Below are 23,883 nucleotides of genomic sequence, written 5' to 3' on the forward strand. Positions count from 1 at the left end.
GGGAGGGCTGGGAGCTGCATGGCACTGGCTGGGCCAACCCAGCCCCTCAGCTTCCTGGCTACTCTTTCACACTGGGCACATCGAAGGAGCCACAGGGGCCAGGCAGCCTCTCCTTGCCCTGCTCCCCACCGGAGGGGCTGGGATGGCACAGCTGCCAGGAATGTCAGCAGGGGTGGCTCCTCAAAGGAGGACCCCAGGCAACACCCCCCAGGCAGGTGCCCGGGGGCACGGCCCCCTTGGTATGCCACAGCTGCTGACAGGGAAGGGTGCAAATACAAATAGTGGCCCCCAGGTGCTGGACACCCAAGAGGGGCGGGGGGGAAGACTTGGCACGCCACTTCCCACAGGTTGCTGACCCCTGGGCTAAAGCATAGCCTCAGCTGAATCAATACTTACAATTACACGTGGGCCTTTTGGAAAACCAAGCAGCTCAGCTTTCTAGTTAATTACCCAGATAACTTATATTCTAAAACTGAAGTATTTGTATATTTGATTTGCAGCAGTTAAAATTACCAATACTGTACCATACACAATAAAGACTGACCAAGGCTGCTTGCTTTTGTCGTACTAAATCTTTGAAACAAATTACAAGCATATTTCCCTGTACACATCTCTGGAATCACCTGAATAAGATTTACAGCATGAAGCACCTATCCTGAGGGTAGCTTCTGCATTCAAAGAGCAGGTAAGTTAATTTGTTGGCCTTCTTTGACCTGTATTAGCAACCGTCTTTATCTTAACTGCTCCATCTCTAGTCCTAATGTGTTCTTGTTCTTCAATGGAGTTGAATTTTCTTAGTTTAAGGACCATTACAGCCAGTTACTGAGAATTACAAGAAACTGAAGGTAGTCTTGTTTTTATAGGGGTATCAAATCATACAAAATGCCCATAGCACAAATAAATGGTGGTCCCTCCCCTAAACAGTCCTAAGTAATGATTTGATTAGTTAAGGCACTTGTTATCCAGGCCCTTCAGCAGTAAATGGAGTTACTTCATGAATTGATTACTAGAACCTACTGCTCTGCTAGCTGAAAAGCTCTCCAACTGCTGCCCCCACTCTACCAGTCTGGAGTTCTATTACCTATTAAAATTCTACAGATGGTCAGATCTCAAACACGTATGCCTCTGTTACATTATACATATGAGCTGAAATATGTTAAAGGATTATAGTTTTGGTTTCTAACTAGGTACTGAAGCAGCAATTTCCTTAAATTCTTAAACCATGATGTATGGTGTTAATCCCTTTGAGTCTGCTGGTTCACTATTGACTACATAAAAAGCTACAATCCTTTTTACACCACTGTAAGCAACAGTACAATTGATTTGTAAATACTTGTATTAGGTTTTACATCTTACTACGCTCTTGGTACTTTAGTTTTTGAATTTAATCCTGTTAGTTCATGCAATCGTAGTTTTCCTTGGAATTATTTTAAAACTTCAGACTTCAGGCTTGCTAATAACAGAGAACTCAATACCATGTTTGTTCAGCCGATCAATCAGTTTTGTTTTAGAAAAAGCAGCTCCAGGAGTATATACGCCACCTCTGTTAAATTAATTATAAAAATCATTAAAAGATGTACTACTAGTTGATCATTGTGACATTTAAAATAGGTCAAATGCATGTAATTTCAGGACTGAATTATCAGTAATCCCACCTATAGAAGATAAAAACCATTTGTCCTAACTACAGTATTGCCAATGCTTCTGAATTAACCGAGGGTCACAGGATTTTGGTGCCTACAAGAAGGGCTCTTATGATGATGCAAGCTCATTTTGGGAACTTTGCAGGTTAGGGACACAAACCTGCCCTTACCACTGAGACCTGCCTTAATGGATGGATTATCTCTATCACAGAGAGGGGTCTGAGGTGGCAGGGAAATGCTGCCACCTCAGGGGTCCTGGACCTTTTCAGCATTTTCCCCTGCCTCTTACTGCCCCAGGATTCTCTCTCTCCGCTATAGTGCTGAGGGATCACGGGCAAGGGCAGGTCTGTCTCCTCCATGCTGCAGGCTCTCGCCTACTGCTCTACCAGTATATGTCAAGCCCTGCAAAATCTCCCAGTCAAAGCATTTCAAAAAATAACTTATACTAAACAAGTTAGTTATTTTTCAATGGTTCAAATAACCAAAACTTAATTTGAATTATTCTTCTCCTGTGGCATAGATGTAGCAGCAGCTTTTCTTCAACTACACCTCCTGTGTGCCAGGCAGAGCAGCAGCCCTGGGGTACTTTTTTTTTTTTTTGGGGGGGGGGGGGGGGGGGGGGACGACACACGGGGGGACGGGACGGGACGACACACACACACGGGACGAGACGAGATGACGGACACACACACACGACTAATTAAAAATAGTTATGTGGACAATTGCAATTTAAAAAAAAACTAAATTCACTCATTTAGGTGGTAATTATAGAATTTAAAATTATTTTTGACATATTCAATGTGAGACTTGGTTATTACAAATAATTATACACTGAGTTATAGAAAGCTTTGCTTAGCTTTGGGTTTTTCCACAACTTAGTAAGGTGGTTGATGTTGTACAGATACACAGCTCACATCAATCTCTATTGAAAAACTTGATACACAGGCGCATGCTACGTTTCCTGGATGTTCATTTTCCAGCTCTATTTTAGATGCACAGAGGGTTAAAAACAGCCCATCTGTGTACACAGCATGCCACAGTTTCAAGGTATAAATGGAGCATCAAACATTATAGTACACAGGAAAATAAAGACTCACTTTTTAGGAAGAGAACTTGCATCCTTTAGAAGCGCCACACCTGCCTGAACCATTGCTACTGATGTAGCAACGTAACCAGCATCTGCAAAAAAGGATATTCTGTAAAGAACAGGATAAAGGTTTTATTGTTGTAATGGGGTAGATGTCTGTCGAATACCAATAAGGTGTTTGACAGCTTATTGAAGACTGGTCTATGGAATATAGGGCCAAAGGTGTTAGCATAACCCACTCACTGTTCAACATTAAACAGTGTTAAACAAGAATCAGGATTTGATAGAGAGAGAGACCTCAGCCTTTTTACTACCATGGCAAACACATTATTAAACATCTTTTTAAAACTTTTATTAAAGATGAAGGAAACAGTTAAAACATTTGAACTGTAAAGTATTAAGTAAGGTTTTCATTTTAACAACATTCCTTGTTTTCTTTAGCTGGAGAGATCTTTAAAGGAAAAACTGTTTGGCAGAGAGATGATATCAAAGACGGTAATAACTGAATTAGGGGGGAGGGGAAGGGAGAATAAGTTAGTTGAGTGACTGGAGCTATTGTTGAAGTCAGGTCCTATTTCATCAGAGGTGGTGTCTGGGAGTTAGTTGGAGCTATAGAGGGGATAATGTTGTGTGGGTCTCTCTCTGGCCAAGACATCTCTCAGGAACAGGATGATGAAAGCCTGAAGTCCAAGGAGACAGTGGGGGTGGCAGCCACTGGGTGAGGCTCACTCCTAGCCACTCTGTCCTTCTTGAAGGATCCGCCAAGGGAATGATGGAACAGCTCATCCCCTCATTATTTTCTCCACCCATTAGGTCTTGTTTCTGACACTGATTTCTGGTTCCACCCTTCTTGTTTAGCAGGCATGATCTTAACATAGTCCATGAGTTATAGCAGCAGGCCTTTTTTGTTTGTACTAATTTAATCTGTCTCCCTTTCGCAACTTTTCCCATCAAGATTTATTATTGTAAGTTATTGTGACACTTACGGACTTTCACATACTTTCTACAGCTGAGCTCACAATTAGCATAAAGCATAGCGTAGGCCCAGTTATTACAAGACGACTATACTAAGCTGCCATCAAGACTGCAATCTAGGCCACTGACTTTGCTGACCCTGGTCAAGACAGTCAACCTGTGGCACATGTGCCAAAGGTAGCACATGCAAGGCTGTGTGGCAGCACTGGGCTGGGATGGGCAGGGGGGAGCAGTCCTATGGCCCTGCTTGGGGCCTGGAGCTGCTTCCCATCCTCCCCGCCTCCCTGCTGGGAGGGGACCACAGGGATCCCTGACGCACAGGGGCCAGGCAGCCTTTCCCCTGCCCACCTCCCCTTCCCTGCCACTGCTGCTGAACACCCGGATAAGTCAGGGTGCTGGACCCACAGTTTGGGGGGGTGGGGGGGGGAAGGAATAATACAATGATGACAACTTGGCACACCCCTGCCCAAAGGTTACTGACTCTGGTCTTGACTATGGGCCCATCCCCATAGAACAATAGTCTCTCTAGAAGGGCCTGCAAGAAGGGGGTAAGCATGACTGATCGCTTTGGAGCTTCCCACCATGAGCACATGGGATAGAGACTCTATTTAAGAGGAAGGGCCTCACCATTGCCATGCACAACAGGAGAATAACAGACACACATACACTCATCTAACCTTTTCTGTCTCAGGGAAGGTACATTTCAGGACTTTGTTCTTTTCAAAGATCTGTAACTCTCAGCTGCAAAGAAATTACTTGGCTAAGCCTGTGTTCCTTGCTTTCTTCCCAGATTGTCCCCAACAAGGTTAAACTAGAAGCCCAGAGTAACCAGAGACCAGCTGGAGGTTCTGATGAACTTGTAGCCACATGACAAGGAAGGGCATCAGACAAGATGTCTGTACCTGGGAGTGAGCCCTAGAGTCAGAAATTCAGTTGCAGTTGACTTGGAAGTACATGACCAAGCATTGGGTCCAATCTCAACAGACTGGTGACTGTACAGTACGGGCTCGGGCCAGGGCCAATTTGTAACAATCACAAAAGTATCATGAAAGCATTCTCTCTTCACAGCACGTTTAGCTTGTTCCATCTTGGAACTGACAGACTAATATCAGAAATTGAGTTAGGATCTCCTCCTCAGCAAAATTTACATAAATAGCACTGCTCTAATACTTAAGCTAATAATTAAGGTAAATTTATAAACTTAACTGTGAAATGGGAGTGAAAGTTCATAAAACGTCACTATAAGCTCTAAACAACAAATTTTGATGGGAAAACGTGCAAAAGGCCTACCTGTGTCTTTTTTTCCTTTCCCTCATTTCTTCTCTTGCCTATCCCTCTCCTTTTCCTTTGTCTAATAAGAGTCTGGTATAGCTGGCAAGACTGTATATTTTGCAACACTACTGTAAGCTTGTAACCCAGTGGCAGATGACCATTTGTTAGTGTTTTTCCAGTGGCAAGGATGGAAGTGAATCAACACCAGAGAGAGATGATGCATTTTCCATTTTTGCTGTTCTTTTGTTTTTTAATAAATGGGATTGGAGTTTAAGAATAGCAACAGCTTCAGACCACCCCAACTAACTTCTTTTCCCCCAAAGACAGTTATTACTATCTTTAATGCCATCTAAAAAGACTGTCAAATGGGAGTTGGCAATCCTTTTAAAAACTCTCTCCATCTTGAGGGAAAGGCAACAAGGGATGTTGCTAAAATAAGAGCCTTAACTGTTTTTCCTGACCTTTATTAAAAGATTAAAAATATTTCTAATGATGTGTTTTGCTATGATGCTAAGCAAGTTAAGGTCTCTCTACCAAACCCTCAACCTTGTTTAACACTGTTTAATGTTAGACAGTGATCGGTCATATAACACCTTTAAATTCTTTGTGCCCAGTATATTCCATCAAAATTAATAACAGTACAGATACTCTTCTCAAAAATCATGGAAAAGTAGCTTGTTAGTAGCAATGGCTGTGAGTAGCCTTAACTAAGATGCTATAGTTGTGGAATTCCAGATTTCTACATGAAATGAAAGTAATCTGTAAATCAGTGGCAGGACTGGCCAGTAAGCTTATTTTTTTAATTGTAGTAGCATTATTTACATATAGTGGTTTCATTTTCCCAGTTTAACTTCTTGCTTATGTAATAACCATAAGTACATTTCCTTCCAACATCACCGCCTCTTTATAACAGCTAGCAACTATACGCAGGGTTCCATCTATAGTCAAATACTCTTTATAAATGCCAAAAATAATGGCCAGTAGAAGAGGTGTACATGACAAACAGCTGACCTTGAATTTTTAGGATGACCATAATAAAGCACTATGGCTTCTTCTTTACCTGGTCCTTTCACTTGAGTGCAGATTTTTACATTTGGTTTGCCCTGTGGTGGATCTTGGCCCTGGCTGTATCCCTCACCAAAAAATGTCATTGTAAAGGATGATCCATCTATCTGCAATGCAAAAGACAAAAAGTACAATTTCATTTATAGAGTATCCATTTCTTTGTGTAATACAGTAACAATTTGTACCTAGCAAGTATACTTCACTTTTTATACCTTTACATACCAGTACATATTACACCAATAGCATTTCTGGGGTGTCTCATACAATTTTGGATCTCCTTTAGATCCCCAATCATTCCTGGCCAAAACTGTTTCTCTATATCTCAGGTGACCATGCCACAGTAATCCATATTTTTGTGGTCCTCAGATTGCTCTACTTAAGGCTAGCCTCAAAATCATTTTGAAACTATGCCTATGGAAGCTGTGCACATGGTAGAAGTGAGAGGGCACATTACAGCAATTCTCAGAAGACTGCTCAGAACCCTTTTTTGCCTCAGGATACAATTTAAGGCATTGACTAAAGCCCTATGTAATGTGGATTCAGGCTAACAAACAGATTTTCTCTCCCCCTGCATTCCCCCAACTGCTGACTGTCCCTACATCTGAATGTCTGGAGTTTGACACTAATTGCTTAGAGCATCCTAACTCACTTCTCTCTATGGTCTGACAAAGTCCAAATCAGTTAGCCTTCATGGCACACTGTAAGACATTTTCTTAAGAGGGGGGATGACTGAAGTGGGTGCAGATAGCTTAAGGCTGGATACATGGTCTCACACTAGCAAGTTGTTCTTTTCTTAAGGTGATTGGTACCAGAAGACTAAAATGGGTGCTTTGCATTAAAAATATGAAATCCATAAACTACTCCTTTTAAGTAAGTATTTGGATATCTTCATCCACTTTCCTTTTATCCATCCTCTTCACTTTCCTTATTTACACTTTTGCTCTTTTTAAAAAAATTCTATCCTTCCTGGTGCATTTGGTCTGTGTTTCTGTTGCCCACTGTCCCTTTTGTATCATCGACAGTAGGGTGGTGTTGTTTCAGGTACCCTGTCAATCAAGTTACAGCATGAGGATAAATTACACTTGCAGGCCAGATTGGGCCACATGCATGAACCTCACTGCACATGTGATTCTACTATAAATTAATTGTTTCATCTGAAAATATGAGAGAGACTAGACAATTGTCTGAGCACAGCCACAGAATGTATGTTTAAGAAATGGAATGTGGGGCATCTTCCAGTTTCAGGGAGACTAAGCATATGTCTTCACTGCAATAAAAGACTGCAGCAGTGAGTCTCACAGCCCAGATCAACTGACTTGGGCTGACAGAACTGGGACTGCAATGTTAAAAATAGCAGTGCAGATGCTGGGGTTCCAAACTTCTCCCCCTTGCAGGGTTTAAGAGCCCAGGCTTCCGTCCAAATGGCTACCCTGTAATTTTTTGCCCCTAAGTGGCAGACTCCAGATTCCTGCTCCACAATTAGCATAATAAAAGCAAACACCAAAATGTTGTATAACCGTGAATAAAAGAATTAAGTTACCTGTTTTTGTGTCGGTCCTTTCTTTGAAAAATGTCCACGAGAGAAAAGTTCTGGGTACTGCAGAAGAAAAGCCAAAACCAAAATGAATTAGAAAAAACAACTGGCTTGCATGTCTGAAATGTTAAAGATGAAAAACAATACTTACTTTTGTCAGGAGATTTCTTCCAAAGCTGAATTTCACAAGAAGAAAAAATAAAAAGCCTGCAAACATCAGCTTAATAACAGATGCAATACCACCCACCGTTGCATAAGCTGCATACTGCACCTAATACAGGAACACAAAATAAACTTTCAGTAAATATTTACATAATTATTTGCCTCTCAGCTCTTATCTAAGACCAAAGACTATTCAGCTGTGCTGATGTCAAAAGATATTCCACACTAGAAAGATTCTGAAGAGCCTTCAAACTGTTAGGGTTGGTCTACATTACTAAGTTATGTCACTTAAATACATCATCAAACACTGAAAAATTTCACATATTTAAAAACATACTGAAGCTTCCCTAAGCTTCAATATATATAACGCTAGGTCAGCAGAAGAATGTTTCTGTTGACCTAAGTACAGCTTCTCAGTGAAGTGGATTTACTATAGGGACAGAATGAGCCATTCCATCACTATACAAAGTATCTGCACTAGAAACGCTACAGTGGCACAGCTGCAGTTGTGCTGCTATAGCCTTTCTGGTACACACCTACTTTCAGTTCCAACCATCTGACTAATGCTGCATTTTTCAGTATACACACAGAGTAGAAAAAATAAGGGGAGAATAACTATAATTTGTGGGTGCGAACTGCAGCGAGGGGAAATGGTAAACAAGGGAACACTGCAAAACAGGTCTTAAGCCAGACACACACTACTTTTTTTCCTCCTTTAAAACTGTATTTCCCTTCCTTTTTTTTTTTTTGTCTCAACAAAAGTGAAGTTGTAGCTTTATTTTAAATGATTCTAGTACTGCTAGCACTCACCTCCTACTGGGAAAATGTGTAAAAGCTCAGTACCAGCTCACTGTGAACATGGTGCATTTCTCACCTTCATGCTGCCCTCAATCTGCACACCCAAATCCCACAGACATCAATAAAAACACCAAGTGCAGATCAAGAGTGGCATTACCTTGATCATAATCTGCTTGCTATACTACACAGACCTGACAGTTTGGGGAAGGTGGAGGAGAGGAATGAAATAGTGGTATTTCTTAATGCACAGAGGAAATCATCAGAAGATGTTAAACTAGGAAAGAGGCAATTTTTAAGAGTGCTTGTTGCTTAAGTCAGGACTCGACAAATTTGCTTTCGAGCTAGAAGCCAGACCAAAAATTAAGGAGCCAGACAACATGGGCCCAGCAGCAGGGCACCCTGGCCGGAGCACAGCAGCCTCTCTCCCCTCCTGGCCCCACCTCTTCCCCCACCCCTCTCCCACAACATGGGCCCAGCTGCGGGGCGCCCTGGCTGGAGTGCAGCAGCCACTCCCCCCGGAGAAACACTAGGCACCAGAATTAAATTTCTAGGCGCCATGGCGACCTGGTGCCCAGGGTTTGTCGAGCCCTGGCTTAAGTGTAATGTTAAAATAATGAAGACCCATGCATAATACGGATCAGTATCTTAACATTTGTTTAAAATGGTGCAGAATCACACAGAATGAATTAGATGTGTTATATTTTATGTTTGTAATATGGGCCAATCGCCTAAACCTCTGGACATAATTACATCATAATTAGAATACAAATTATTAACTACATACTTCCAACAATTGGCTATGTCCAAAAAACAGTAGAAAAAACTTTAAATTGCCCCAATAGTTCTTTAAACCACATAAACTATCTAACCCAACTGCTTAACCCAGTCTATAAGTGAAACATTCTTCAGCCTTCTTCAGGCAAGAGACCTGAAGAAGTACAGTAGGACCTCAGAGTTATAAATTGACCAGTCAACCACACACCTCATTTGGAACCAGAAGTACACAAATCAGGCAGTTGCAGAGTGAGAGAGGAATAAAAAGCAAATACAGTACAGTACTGTGTTAAAGATAAACTACTAAAAAAATAAAGGGAAAGCAGCATTTTTCTTCTGCATAGTAGTGTTTGAAAGCTTTATTAAGTTAATGTTCAGTTGTAAATTTTTTAAAGAACCACCATAACGTTTTATTCAGAGTTATGCACAACCTCCATTCCCAAGGTGTTCGTAACTCTGAGGTTCTATTGTAGATGATTATTACACTACTTTCCAAAGTGAACAAACACCCACTCTGAGAAACTGACAAGAGAGGCGTGTTCCAGGGTCAAGAACTTTAATGAGAAAATCCTTCCCACAAAGTTTGAGTGTAGGAACTTGTTAATTTCTCTCTCATCTGTATGGATGATGTACATGGAAAGGTATTTTGAGATAGCCATGATGCAGACCCTATAGGGCTTTACAGGTTAACTATATCTTAAGCTGCATTTAGAAACAAAGAAGAGGCTATTGCAGCATATGGAGTTTAGGTGTTATGTACTGTACAGCATGGCTCACAACTCTAAGATGACAAACTGCACAGAGCATGTTAAGTAGTTTAGCCTACAAGTGACAAGATTCATGAAGAAATGGAATTAGGTCCACACCAGAAAGATGGTACCTGCTAGCAAAGCATAGATTGGGGAGAAGGGTGGGGGGTCGAAAACAAAAAAACTGGGATACCATTGCCAGCTGAGATTCCAGGAGCAAATAAGGCTCCCACAAATCCCTTCCCCCCCTCCCCAGCTGTTAACTTTTTTGTCTGAAGCTCAGTAAGGGAAAAGATAACGTGTTTGTCCCTTCTTTAACACTCCTAAATCTGTGGCCACACTAGTCTGAAGATAGTTGATTTGTTATACCAGTTTGATAGAAAATTCTTTGCAGCAAGACAATATTATATATGATCGTGGACAAGGCAAGCCAGATTTAATAGACTTTCTACTACTCAGAACAGTTCCACTTGTATTTCCTTTGTGCAAGCTGTAGTGGACAAGAAAACTGCTTTGGCCTTCACCATAACCATAACCACAAAGTCTATGCAGTGATCAGATACTCAACATTATGATTGCCACTTTTCAAACATTTCACTGGCACAGGTCATCCATATACTAAGGTGACCTGTAAGAATGCCACAAGGGAAAGGGATTTCTAGGAGCAGTTATATTAATGGCAGAAAACAAGCTGATCTGTGTCCTACCAGGTTTCACTGCTATATGGTATTTTCCCATTAGAGAACTTAAACCATAAAGTCCAGTTATCTCCAAGGGTAATTAACTGAACCCAACAGAAGCATAAGGGTATTTTTCAGCTCATTCTCATGCTTTAAATAGGCAAATCTTAAAAGATACCAACTATACCACTGCTTCACGAAATGAAGCACAGCTCTGAAAGTGCTACAAAGAACATCGATTTTATAAACATTAAAGCAAACTTACAGGTGTTTCTTGCAAATCTGTGTGCAAATACCGCTGAGTTCGTTTTACAACAGAGACATCTGATCCCATGAATGGAATGGAGTACTCTTTGAATTCCTTACTGTAAAACACTAGCCCTCTGCAAACAAAAAAACCATTATTTTCCTTCTCTTACAATAATGCCACCTGTAGAGCTATTCTTTTCCAAACTTAGCAAGTTGTAAAACTGACACTCATAGTTAATTGTAGTAATAATTAATAATTGTAATAAAATTATTAATTATTTTTATTATTAAACAACTTGGACAAAAAAAGAGCTTTTACCTTAAGCATTTTAACCCCATGCTCTCTCTTTTCTTTGGGTTTAAGTAATAAATAATCAAAAAAACTGAGCCAAATTTATCCCTAACACAAGTCAAGGTCAAAGGCATTATACTGGGATGAATTTGACTTATTGCCTGTACAGCATTTTTTCCTTCCAGCTTTTGAAATGTGATTGTTTAAATCAGTGAATCTAGGATCAAAATTTTCTGTATAAAGCTTTCAGTACACGTGATTTTACAAAATAATCAGTTTTGATACATTTTTTCCTCACTGTACTTTATCTTGAAATATCAGATACATTAAGCGTTTATTTAAATAAGTTATTCCTTCCGCATCTCCAATTATACCAGAGGGGAAATGTTCCTTCTTTTAGAAATGTGCTAATTATATTAAAATATAATTATAAAAGCTCTAGGGGAAAGAGATTAAAACAAAACAAAAAGCTTCCATTCTTGTAGATTTCTCTTACCTTCTTTTTAGTTTTGCACCAACGATTGGAAGAGGTTTGTGTCCTATCTGCTTTCGAAGCTTCCTCAAATTGTCTTGATCTGCAAGGCCATGAATAGCTGACTTCCAGGTTCCATCATGTATACTGTAACCCTAGTAAGATACCATGAAACAGTAACTACTCCACCATCTACAATTCTGACCTAACGTTTAATCCAGTGTGGGGAGAAACTTTCCTTATAACAGTACTATTTTTCCTCACACTATGTCTACATGCACTGAAGGCATTAAAATATATATTCAACAAACAGCCTAAGAGGCAGGCATTGACAATACTGACAGCAGCTCATGTTGCTATGTTCTAATGTATTGTGTGTATATTTCCCCCTCGCTAACTCATTACAAATGAGACTTGCTCTGATAAATGTTTTTATCAAAAGGCTAGTTACCAGTTACATCAAGATCAATAAAATATATTTTTCCATCACCACCACAAAGGGCTGGCAAGTATCTTGTTCCATGGTCTGATACAGCTACTTGGCAGTTTTGCAAAGCTACTACAAAGGTTATGATATTTTGATTATGGGTAAAAAATATTTATTTGGTTAGCTGCTCTCTCACAAGCTTTGTAATTTTCACATTATGTATGCCTGTGGCTAATATGTATGCAATTTTAGAAGAGAATATAAACAAGCTAACCTCAGGTCCAGATTTCACCGTCAGGAAACTTTCAACTGCAGTTAGGGTACCTTTAATGGGGAAAAAAAATGTTTTGGTTTTTTTTAAAAAAAGGTAGTTCATAGCATATGCAATCATACAGCAATGAAACTAGACAGTAGTTCATCCACTGCGGGACACATCCAGACAGACTGTCAGAGCACTAACATCACTAGCAGAAGAGGAAGAGAAAAATAAGACCCCAGCATTGAAGTACTTTATCTCCAAGAAAAATAAACTAAGATTGTAAGCCAAGGCTATTTTATTCACATTGAGTAACATAGGCAAAGCGCTTTTATGAGGGTGCATGATATTATCTTTACTCACTAGCTGACATCCATGTTTTATATAAAGAAAGGATAGCTCAGTAATTAAAAAAAAAAGGGAAAAGAAAACATCAAGGCCCAAGGCATTTTTCCCATTAGTTTTGACATTAAGTATTATGTAGGCTATTGAAACTTAGAAATGAAGTCACAAAATGTGGTAGCCTTCTGGACTGCCATACTATAAATCAACTTGTTCTGCTGCATTTAACTTTTTGTATATATTTTAAATTTAGCAAAATAGGTTCAATTTACTGTAATGAACAGCACAACAAATTCTCTCCCCCAAATATTAGTTTACTTCCTGCTACACCTTAAAGCCAAGATACCACCTTTTAAAAATGTATAAAGAGCACCCCCACCTGCTTGCTCTTACTGATATTATAAAGTATTCTCATGAATAGTATGGGCAGTACCAGTACCCTGTGAGAAACATAGTTCTCTCCCATCCCCAAGGTCCTTGGTATTGATCAAATAGTCCACAAGAGCATTAAATACCATAAAGAGGAAAGGGGAAGAACAAATGTAATTATATTTAATGTATATTGTACATTAGTACAATCATTTTTCTCCCTAATCAAACTGCTAAATACATATTCATTTTTATTAAAGTGAAAATTAGTATAGTAAGATTTTAGAAAAATCTTTTTAGCTAATAGCAATTATGACAGTAGATATACATGCACATATTTTAAAGATACTTATGTGGGTAATTGTGTTGACACATTAAAGGAAGGTCACAATGAAAGGTATTCAGTATACTAAATGCAATTCTGCTGGACACAGAATCCATAACTGAGAGCGGGATCAAGTTACAACTGAATAGAATTTACTCATTTCAGTCTAGCTTCTACACATTCGTACTTCTTAAAGACAAGATAGTGACAACAGAACACTGACAGAAAGATAGGATTAGTATGGCTCCAGCATCTACCACTGTCTCTCACATAAGCAATAAACACACGACAAACAAACAAGGATCAAGGATTGTGAATCTCAGCCCAATATTACTATCAAGATAAAGGTCACACTTTTAGATAAATCACCTTTCAAATTGTCTCTGGTGTATAAGACTCCCATATCTGCTGGAATAGAGTCAAAGCCACTGCTTCCAATGACATATACCCCCTTTTCTGCAGCTGTGTCATTATATTTCAGATACATTCCTTCCAGATACTGAAAAATATTCAATACAAACATTTTAAGCAGAATAATCCTGAACTGTGGTTTAATCTGAATTTTGGTTAAATCTGAATTTCAAGGAAACATGCTAAATTAACTAATTCTAACTTTAACCTTAACATAGAGAGAACCTCCTCCTTTTCACGTTTATTTAGAAGATAGCATAATTTAACTTATTCTGCCATTGTTGAAACAGGGCCCAACCATGCAAAACACTTTTGCATGTGAGTAATTTAACTCATTAAAGTATTTCAATGGACTACTCACATGAGTAAAATTATTCATATGTAAATTTACATGATTCATCTCCTATACTATAGAATTAAAATTTCACTAAATTTTTGTAAATTTGAAAAATCCAGAAAAATAAGTTACACACATCAAACACAACACAAATATAAACAATCCCAGAATTAGTTCTATATATTTTTTCCATTTTACTATTGCTAGAAAAACAGGCAAAATTATTTCTTCTACAGCTATCATCAATATTCTCTATTAATCAGCATGAAATTGCAGAGGTTTTGAAAACTAGAGTTCTTCATCCTAAAAAAGTACTTAGCCTTCTCTCGAAGTCTGAGAGATTTGCTTCAAAACACAATAAAAAATGACCAAATTTCAGTTTTTGTCTTTATCAGGAGTATCAAATGTATAAAGTAAATACAGAAAAATATCAGATTAATTTGTGAGAATTTAAGCACACTCACTAAACAGCATGGTCAGCTGACTGAGTAGTATGGTTTACATCAGGGGTAGTCAATAGGTAGACCGTGGGCCAAATCCGGACCAAGAGATGCTTTTGAACGGACCACAAAATCTTTTTATTTACTTATTATCATTATTTTTTTTTTAATAATATTCTCTGGCATCTGAACCTTGACTACACCTTGACCAAGAAATCTGGTCCTTGACAAAAAATAACCGACTGCCCCTGGTTTACATTCTAAACAAAATAAGGTTTGGTAGAGCCATCTACCTACCTAAAAGGCTGTTATTCATAAAACTCCACATCATACACATACAGTCTTTTAATGCAAGTCTTATCCGGTGGTAAAGTATATTAGTAGACCACAGATATATCTATATTCAGTATTCAATGTTCTTTAGTAATAATATATATTCATAGTATCTTTGTGTAAAGTATAAGACAGTCAAGATATGCATTTTAGACATTGCAAATGAATAGTTCAATAGTTCAAAAGCCACTCATACAAAAAACACAACCTCACAGTTATGGGGTATTTTAAATTCAGTGTTTCAGTGAAAGTTATCTTTGTTCTGTGGAAGGTACAGTGTTACATTTTGGCCATCCCACAAGGACAGTGATTAATTCTGCATAATTATGCATTCCTCATTTTCCTTTACACCAATACCATGAAGACAATTATGAGCCATTAAGTATTAATACCACTTAACCAATAGAACATTTTATGATTTTGAAATATTTTCACTTAATGACATCCAATGATACTTCAAACAACCCCAATCATTTTTAGCACAACCCTTGCATAGAAATGGAGTCAGTTATTGTTCACCACTAGAAAGAATTATTCTAAGGGTCCTTGCAACTAAAAATTACCAATTTTTAAGTTGTATGCCATACTGAATACTAAGGAAGCTTCCTGATCACTTAAAAAAAAAAAAAAAAAAGGTCAATGTAAGGACTATTTATTTCAAACTACAGAAGGTCAAAATAAATGACTGAGACACCCCACAGATGCATACTTAAGTGACATGCACACCAATGCACCCTCACTCCAGTCTTGAGTGTAAAAAGATTACTGAAACATACAAAATCCTGTTCCAAGTGCTTTGGAATACTAAAGTTCTGAACGTTTCAATACCTTGTTTGCTCTCACGCATGCCCACTTCATCTATTGACTTCAATGGATCTATGACAATTTAAAACAGCTGAGGATCTGATCTTAGTACATTTTAGGTTTGTTACTTGTCAGCCAACAGGAATAATTAACTGTACATTTTTCTACTGAAATGCTGCAGTGTTGGTTTGGGAACCTAGGATTTGCTTTTGTCAGGTGTCAAGCACTGAACTCCTGCTATAAAATCAATGGAAGCTGAGGGCATTCAGAAGAATCAAGCCCCCTGGTAGATAACAGAACAAATACATTTTTTGTGTATTTTCTGAATAGGTTACAATGTGACTGTACAGCAGACATTACCACCTTAGGTCATGTAAATGGGTAAATAAAAATAATTGTTTTACCAAATAAATAAGATTCTGAATATTTATTTACTACTTTTATCTTAGTGACAAGTGGGTTGATAGGTTATTTCAATAACTGCAAAACACTTCTTGCATCTTACCTTTCACATCTTAACTTTCTTAGTAGTTAAATGCAGCAATTTTAGAAAGATGTAAGAGTGACCAGGTATTAAGACACAAGTCCAGCAAAACATTTAATCATGTGTTTAACTTTTAAGCACAAGAGTAGTTCTGTTGAAGTAAATAGGACTACTCATGTGCTTAATGTTAAACACATACCTAAATGTTCTGATGGATTGGGGCCTAAAATCTCATGTGATTTTTTTTTTAAAAGCATCATCACTCTGGTGAGATAGAACTGTACAAACTGTAATTTCTTTTAAGGGAGCAGAACAAGACAGCAAAGAATGACCCTTTACTATTTACTTATCTAAAGTATGTGAAAGCACAGCCAATGAGCAATATTTCACATTTAGATAGCATCTTTATCATCCCCAAGTTCTTGAAGACATATATATACGCGCACACACGCACACCACGTCAATGAAATGTAGAGGCTGGCATCTTTTAGGCACACATTACATTGCCCAGCTGGGGAGGGAAGGAGCATGTTGATCAAAATCATCAGAGTAAATCCCTACTCTTAAAATAGTGTACATGGAATGTTTAATGCACACACACAGAGCAGAAAGGACTTCCATATTAAAGGTTTCTTCTAAAACAATTCCATGAGTCAACTCGACCAACATTTGAACCTGAATTTCCAGCGAGATAAGGTATTTCTCATGAGTAGCAAAGATCACTAACTCATCCTATAGAAAAGTTACAATCTATATCCAGGGAGCTTACCAGAAGACATGGGACATTCAAAAGTAGTAAACTTTTCAAGATTGCCCAAATGGTTTAGGCTCTTAAGTGCCTAAATTCATTCTGAAAGCAGGATTTAGGCTCCTAAACCACTTGAGCACTTTTGAAAATTGTACCCAGTACTATTAATTAGCATTTTTATAATGCTACGTGTATTTTATAAACATGAACAAATCCTTACAACACTCCTCTGAAGGAGGAAAACAAGTATTTAGTACTCTTATTTCATGGTTTGGAAAATAATAATGCAAAAGTTGTGTGATCTGTTCAAAACCTCCATATGACATCACTGTCAAGGTTGGGATTTAGAATTCATGAGTTCCTGATTTACAGTCCCACACTATTTCGAATGACTCTTGACTAAGAGTAAGAAAGGAATACTAAGGACATATTTAAAACAGTTTGTGGAAAATATTTTTCCTGTTCAGGAATATCAATGAGCATTAAAGCTGTGCCCAAAATATATTTAATAAAACTGTCTTTAGTAAGTTATTGATCTGATGTTTCTAAGTGTTAATTTTTTCATTTGCTGATGCCACATACCTGAGGTTCTCCACTGATGTCAATGCAACTTGTGCCATTCTCAACACAAGCTTTCACTACAGGTTCTCCAAAAAACCTGTACTACAGACAGAAAAAGATGATTATTTTACTGGACAAATTTGCAATAAAAGTAAATATTTTAAGGATATAGATTTGCTAAATGGAGAAAACTATCACAGTTGGCTGGGCATTACATTTTGTTGACATATCCTAACAAATGGTAACAGAGACTATTTATTGCACATGAAATATTGTGCCATGGTTGCTTATGCTTTGTTTAGAAAGTAAAACCACTAAAGGCAATTTAATCTACGTTAGTATTAATGCAAACACATAATTAGAACAATTTGAGATTTGTCTTCTGCTCTACTCCCACTGTCTACATGCCTTGGCAGCACTTATCTTCTAGTTCTAGCCCTTTGATCTACTGTGGATGAGCTGGCAGAGGGAACTTTGTAACTGAACATTTAAAGAGATATCAACAACTACGAATCAGATTTACTTATATTAGGTAAACATTTTTCAGACAGTAGTAACCACGCAGTTGGCTATAGCTGAAAGATTAAAGAAAACAAACTGCTTTTTTTTCCAGTTTGTTTTCTGTTTTGACAGTACTTCAGGTGTGTATTGCGTTTGAATGTTTCCTGAGCAGAATTATTTTTCCTTCTTGTTTGTATGTGTCTCACACAGCAATAGGGGAGAGAAAAACATCATATAAATCCACAAAAACTGGCCGAGAAATCCAAAACTGATGTCATACCTGAAACTACTATGAAGTGTTTGTTTTTTAGACAACTAAATTTTAAGTTGATAGTGTCCCTTTAAATTCCCCCCAAAGAACGAGTCAAGAATTTTAAGTCAGCATACGGCAAGCACCCATTCAAAATTAACTATCCCAAGCAGCACCATAATCTTATTAATATTTATTTATTCCAGAAACCGTATTTAGTGTTTAGAGTTTCACAGCTCGTGTTTTGACCTTTAAAGACAGCATACTCAGTTATTGCAAGTTTGCAGTATACCATGGAAACCAATGCCTTTTGTCTGTAACAGCATGTGAATTGCTTATTTGTTCATTTGTTTCGGATACTTAGAAGACTGATACTTACTGGGCCTACACAGTTGAGAACAACAGCTGTCTGTTTAGCCATATCAGCAAGGGAGGATGGGTCACTGACATCACAGAGTATTATGCCAGCTTCTGACTTTAGCTCTGGCTTTCCTAAGAATCGAGAGAATAAGTGTTACAAGAGGAGCCTGTTACTATCAGGTTACTATCCTCATCAAATTTACCAGCTCCTTTCTTTTAGCTGCAGCTCTTAATGTCTTATTTATGGTGTAAATAGAAACAAGGATAGGAAGGAAAGGGGACATTTTGCCAGCACCTTAATGAACTAGAACTCCCCCCTTCATTCTTGGGGGAACGAGGAGGATGAAACCCCAGTGGTGTCAAATGTACATACCAGCAACACCAGGCTCAACCTCATGACTGCTGCAGGGAACCTTGGCCTAATTAATAGGTCCAGCAGACTCTGACTATTATTACAAATAATCATTGCGATCACCGTAACCGCCAAAGGCCCCAAACACAGAGGAAGAGGCCATCCCGCCCCAGCAGGGCTCCCCCAAAAATCTTCCTAACTGCTCAGCAGCTGGTGGGGCCCAGACTCCCTTATCCCCAGGCCACCCACAGGAGCTTGAAGAAGGGGGCTCCCCCGCCCCCACCCAACCCAACCCCCCCTTCCATCCAAGGCCGTAGGGGGTCAAAGGAGATTGAAACAGGAGCAAGAGCTCGTCGGGCCCCAGGCACAGGTGCAGAGGAGCACGGGATACTGCTACCCCGGTGGGAGGTGGCGCTGCCATCCCTGTCAGGGGCCACTGCTATTCCCAGGGGCGGGGGGGCGAGCAGGAGGGGCCGGGCAGGGCCACGGAGGGAGACTTGCAGAGTCCCAGGGGGTCGGGCAAGACCGTGGGGGGCGGGGGCAGTGAGGAGCCCGGCACCCCGCCCCTTACCCAGCCTCTCGGCCGCCCAGTCCAGCACCCCCTGCAGCTTGTCCCGGCTCCTGCCGGCCACGGCCCAGCGCAGCGAGCCCCGCAGCTCATCGCCGGCCGCCACCCGCGCCACTTCTTCCGCCACGAACTGGCCGGTGAAGCCCGAGGCCCCGAACACCACCAGCTCGTAGGGCCGCCTGCCGCGGGTCGCCATGGAGACACCGCCCGAGCCGCGGCTGTGCTCTACCCAGCGCGCGCGCGAGGGGCCGGCAGGGAACTGGCAGCCGCGCGCGAGGTGCGACCGACTCCGCTGGACGCAACAAGGACGCCAGAACGAGGCGGGGGGCGTGTCAGTCGCGTCACGCCTCAGCGTGACCCGCCCTGACCGATGCAGCCCCGCCCCCCCCCGGCTGCTCTCCCGTCCTGACCCCTCCCTTCCGAACGCTGCAGGCCTGCGTCCCTGCACCCGGCTCGTGCCAGCCTGGGCTGCTCGGGCAGAGTGCGGAATGGCTCTCCTCCCGCCGCCCCTAGGAGCAAACTGACTTTGTGCACACCAGTTACTCAGCGGAGGGGATCGGGCGAGACATCCCTGACCCTTACCCCGTGCGCCGTCGTTTGCAAATCGGCGTTAAAGAGAAATGATGGCCAAAAAAAGTGCAGGGAGTGGATTGCCCGAGCAACGTGCCTTGCAGAGAGTGCAGGCAGCATAAACGGGAGACCAGAACTGTGTGAAAAGTGAGGCCCAAACGTTTGCAAAGAGGAACGTTCCCCCACAAGTAGTACATTAATTGCAGCTGGAATAATTCCCCCAATGGCTATATAGATACCACAGATGGCCTGCTAAATAACATAAGGCCCTCTGTCTATACAGAGCTCTTTGCAGGATTAGTGACTACAGCAAGTGCAGGCAAAAGTGTGGTCTTTTAATAATAAAAAAAAGAAAAAAGGCAAAATTAGCCCCATGAAAACAACTTAAACCATTATAAATGTTTAGGACCTATTGCTGTAGCTGCTCTGGCCCAGTTCTTATTGACCTCAACAAAGAACGTAACATAAGAACAGTCATACTGGCTCAGACCAATGGTCCATCTAGCCCAGGATCCTGTCTTCCGCCAGTGGCCAAAGCCAAATGCTTCAGCAGGAATGAACAGTACAGGTAATCATCCAGTGATTCCCTGTTGCCCATTCCCAGGTTCTGGCAACCCACTTCAGAGAATGGGTTTGCATCCCTGTCCATATTCTCCACGAATGTATCTAGTTCTTTTTTGAACCCTGTTATAATCTTGGCCTTCACAACAACCTCTGTCCAAGAGTTCTGCAGGTGGACTGTGCATTGTCAAATTTTGTACATGGAAAAACTAGAAGATTGACCCAACTGGAGGCACTGTAAATGCATGGAAAAGAAACTATTCAAGCAAAGTGACTGCTAAAACTGCAGGCAAAATAATTTTAGCAGCTTTATTGTGAAGAGTTGAGAGGAAGGATGATTTTGTGTTTGATGGTCTGATCTTGTATTATTACGAACAATGGGAGTTCTAGTGCAGATACTGAAGAGATTAAGTGTACATGCCCTGCTTTGCAATAGGATTTCTGGAGAAGTGAATATGGAGTTGGAAGTCAGCCCCTTGGCTCCCTCACTCTCTCACTTCCATATTGCCTCTTCCTCACATTTAATTCCCTGCTTGTCACTCCCTCCCAACCACCAGGCAGAGTTTATAAAGTCCACCACAGGACAATGCATAATTTATAAAAGTGTACATTGCCAACGGTCACCCTGTGCTTACAACGGAAGGTTTGCTCCTTCATTGGAGCAGTGATTCGTGTCTCTCCATTATTTGAGTGTTGCCTAACACAACAGCAAGAAATTCTTCTGTGGGAAAGCAGTGGGCTGATGCAGAGTTGTTCATGAACAGGCAAGCAGAAATGAAAGTACAAATCCTCTGCCAAGTCCCTGTCTGCGAGGGAGGCTCCCACAGTTTTGCTTCATCTTAAATCAGTTTTTAGAGCCTCGCCTTCTGGAGATGAAGGATTTTGCTGTTTCTTTTATAACTTTGTATTTATATTTTGAGACTTGTATCTTCTAGAAGTACAGAAATCAGGGTTGCACTTCAAATTACAGTGCAACCTTGTGAGGAGTAAGAGATGAACCAAGTGCAAGGATTGAACTAATAGACTGGATGGATGTTCAATGTGTAAGTAAGAAGAGAGGCTGCATATCTGTAAATATTTTATAATAAAACAACATTACTAGATTCTATCTTCGAGTGATTGCTCATATCCATTCCAATATAGGTGAGTGCGCGCCCCGTGCACTGGTTCCCGGAACTTTTTTGCCCTTAGCAAGCCCCATAGGGTTGGCTCAGGCGCCCCCTGGAGTACCGCGCTCATGCCACGGTACATAGGGCGCCGCCGACCCTGCGGACCCTCAGTTCCTTCTTTCCGCCCGTTGACGGTTGCTGGAACGTTGCCTCTTGCTCTATTAGCAAGTAGCAATCCCTGTTTTTCTAGTTCTTTGTTAGCATTAAGTACAGCAGTTAAGTTAAGTAGATTAAAGTTAGAAGATAGATTGTTAGCCCTTAGGGCTTAGAGTTGAGCCATGCCGGGCTCAACCGGTTTTAAAGCCTGTGCTGTCTGCACCAAGGCTTTCCCAGTGAGCAATCCTCACGACCGCTGCCTCCGTTGCCTCGGGGAGCAGCATCGTAAGGACAGGTGCCGGATATGCAAGGCCTTCAAGCCCCGGACACAAAAGGAGCGGGATGCCCACTTGAAGGCGATGCTGATGGAGTCCGCGCTCTGGCCGGACTCCGAACCATCCAGATCTCCGGCGGCACCGAGTGTATTGTCGGTGCGGAGCGCTCCGCTGGCACTGGTACCGAAACCTGCGGTACCAAAGAAAAAGAAGCAGCCGGAGGCCGCCCACATGGACTCCCCCCTGTGACCAGTACAGCAGGGGGTTACTGAGGAGATGCCCCAGCCACGTGCCGTGGAGAGTACTCCGGCACTGGCATCTCCTCACAGGGAGCCTCCCCCGACTCCTGGGGGTTGGGGAGTGCCTCTGCAAGTGCCGTCAATGCCGGAGGCGTTCGCTGCAGCACACACCCTAATGGGCATGCCCATGCCTCCGTCCCCCCCTCGGCCAAGGGTTCCAGGACCGGCGTCTCAGGGTAAACCCGCGCTGGGTGGCCCCAGTGGGTGGAGGAGACAGGAGTCGAGGTCTCCCCCCAGATGGTCAAGGAGGGTTGAGAGTACGGGCTCCCCTCCTAGCTCCGACACAGAGTCGTCGAGCTCCTCAACACCGCGGCACCGAGGGCGGTCTCGAGGCTCCAGCGCGAGGCGAAGTCAATACAGTTCCGCCTTGTGCACGCGGAGCGGTCTTTGGGATCCTGGCACCACGCACCAGCGCAGGTCCCGGCAGCCACAGACACTGGAGACACTCGACGCCGGTCCTGATCCCCGGTGCGCAGCCCAACGCGGACACAAGGACCCGACTGCGCCCGGCACCGCTCCCAATCTCCAGCTTGCAGTCCGGCGCGGATCCCGGTGGCCGAAGGGCTTTGGTCCTCTCGGCACCGGTCCAGATCCCCAGCTCACAGCCCAGCACGGCTCCCGCCATGCCCGATACAGATCCTGGTCACGGTCCCACAGCCACCTGGGGGACACGGACACGTGCAGGTCCAGATCACCGGCACGCGGTCAGGAAGGGGTCCAGGCACCCGATGACCGCAGGCGCCGTCGTTCATCCTCCAGTGCCAAAGATGGCCGGCACCGCTCCACATCCCTAACCCGCAGCCCAGTGCGGGGCTTGGCACCGACTGAGCCCTTGGCACCGAAGGTCTCGGCACTGACTGAGCCCTTGGCACCGTACCATCGGTCTCGCTCCTCAGAGTCCAGAAGGGGGCGCAGCCATGCTCGGCACCGCTCTAGGTCTCCAAAGGTAAGCGCCGAGATCTCCAGTTCCTCCAGCCACTCGCCCCCCCGCCAGCACCACGGGCACCGCCAAGACCGCTCTTCCTCATCCCAGAGCCGGTCATCGGGGAAGACGAGTCGCAACCGCAAGTCACGGAGGCACCGGTCCCGCAGCTCAGGGTGCCATGCGCACCAGGCCCCCCACCGGCACCGGGACCGGTCCCAGCTTGGGCCCAGGGCCCCTGGCAGTGGCCCTACTGGGACCCCTGGGGTACTCAACCAACCCAAGGCACAGTGTCTGTTCCCTCCTCGACAGCCCTGCCCCCGCCTCCCCCTCAGAGCTGGCCGGAGAAGGGCCATTCCTCTGAGGAGGAA

The 23,883-nt window shown here is 42.2% G+C and overlaps 1 protein-coding gene across 1 annotated transcript; it reads right to left on the minus strand.

The window, feature by feature from the left end:
- Window positions 1-92: 92 nt before the first annotated feature.
- SCCPDH (saccharopine dehydrogenase (putative)) lies at window positions 93-19,933 on the minus strand. The gene is made up of 12 exons (XM_067555230.1): window positions 19,624-19,933; window positions 18,720-18,832; window positions 17,611-17,691; window positions 13,841-13,970; window positions 12,454-12,503; window positions 11,777-11,907; window positions 11,005-11,122; window positions 7,728-7,847; window positions 7,583-7,639; window positions 6,038-6,149; window positions 2,741-2,822; window positions 93-1,543 (listed from the first exon to the last, which is right to left on the minus strand). The coding sequence occupies exons 1-12, from the start codon at window positions 19,814-19,816 to the stop codon at window positions 1,438-1,440; spliced, it is 1,293 nt and encodes a 430-aa protein (XP_067411331.1). The 5' UTR covers window positions 19,817-19,933; the 3' UTR covers window positions 93-1,437.
- Window positions 19,934-23,883: the final 3,950 nt, after the last annotated feature.

The sequence above is a fragment of the Emydura macquarii genome, unplaced genomic scaffold (genome assembly GCF_026122565.2).
Source record: "Emydura macquarii macquarii isolate MOO-44397 ecotype Brisbane River unplaced genomic scaffold, CSIRO-AGI_Emac_v2 contig_1597, whole genome shotgun sequence".
Lineage (NCBI taxonomy): Eukaryota > Metazoa > Chordata > Testudines > Chelidae > Emydura > Emydura macquarii.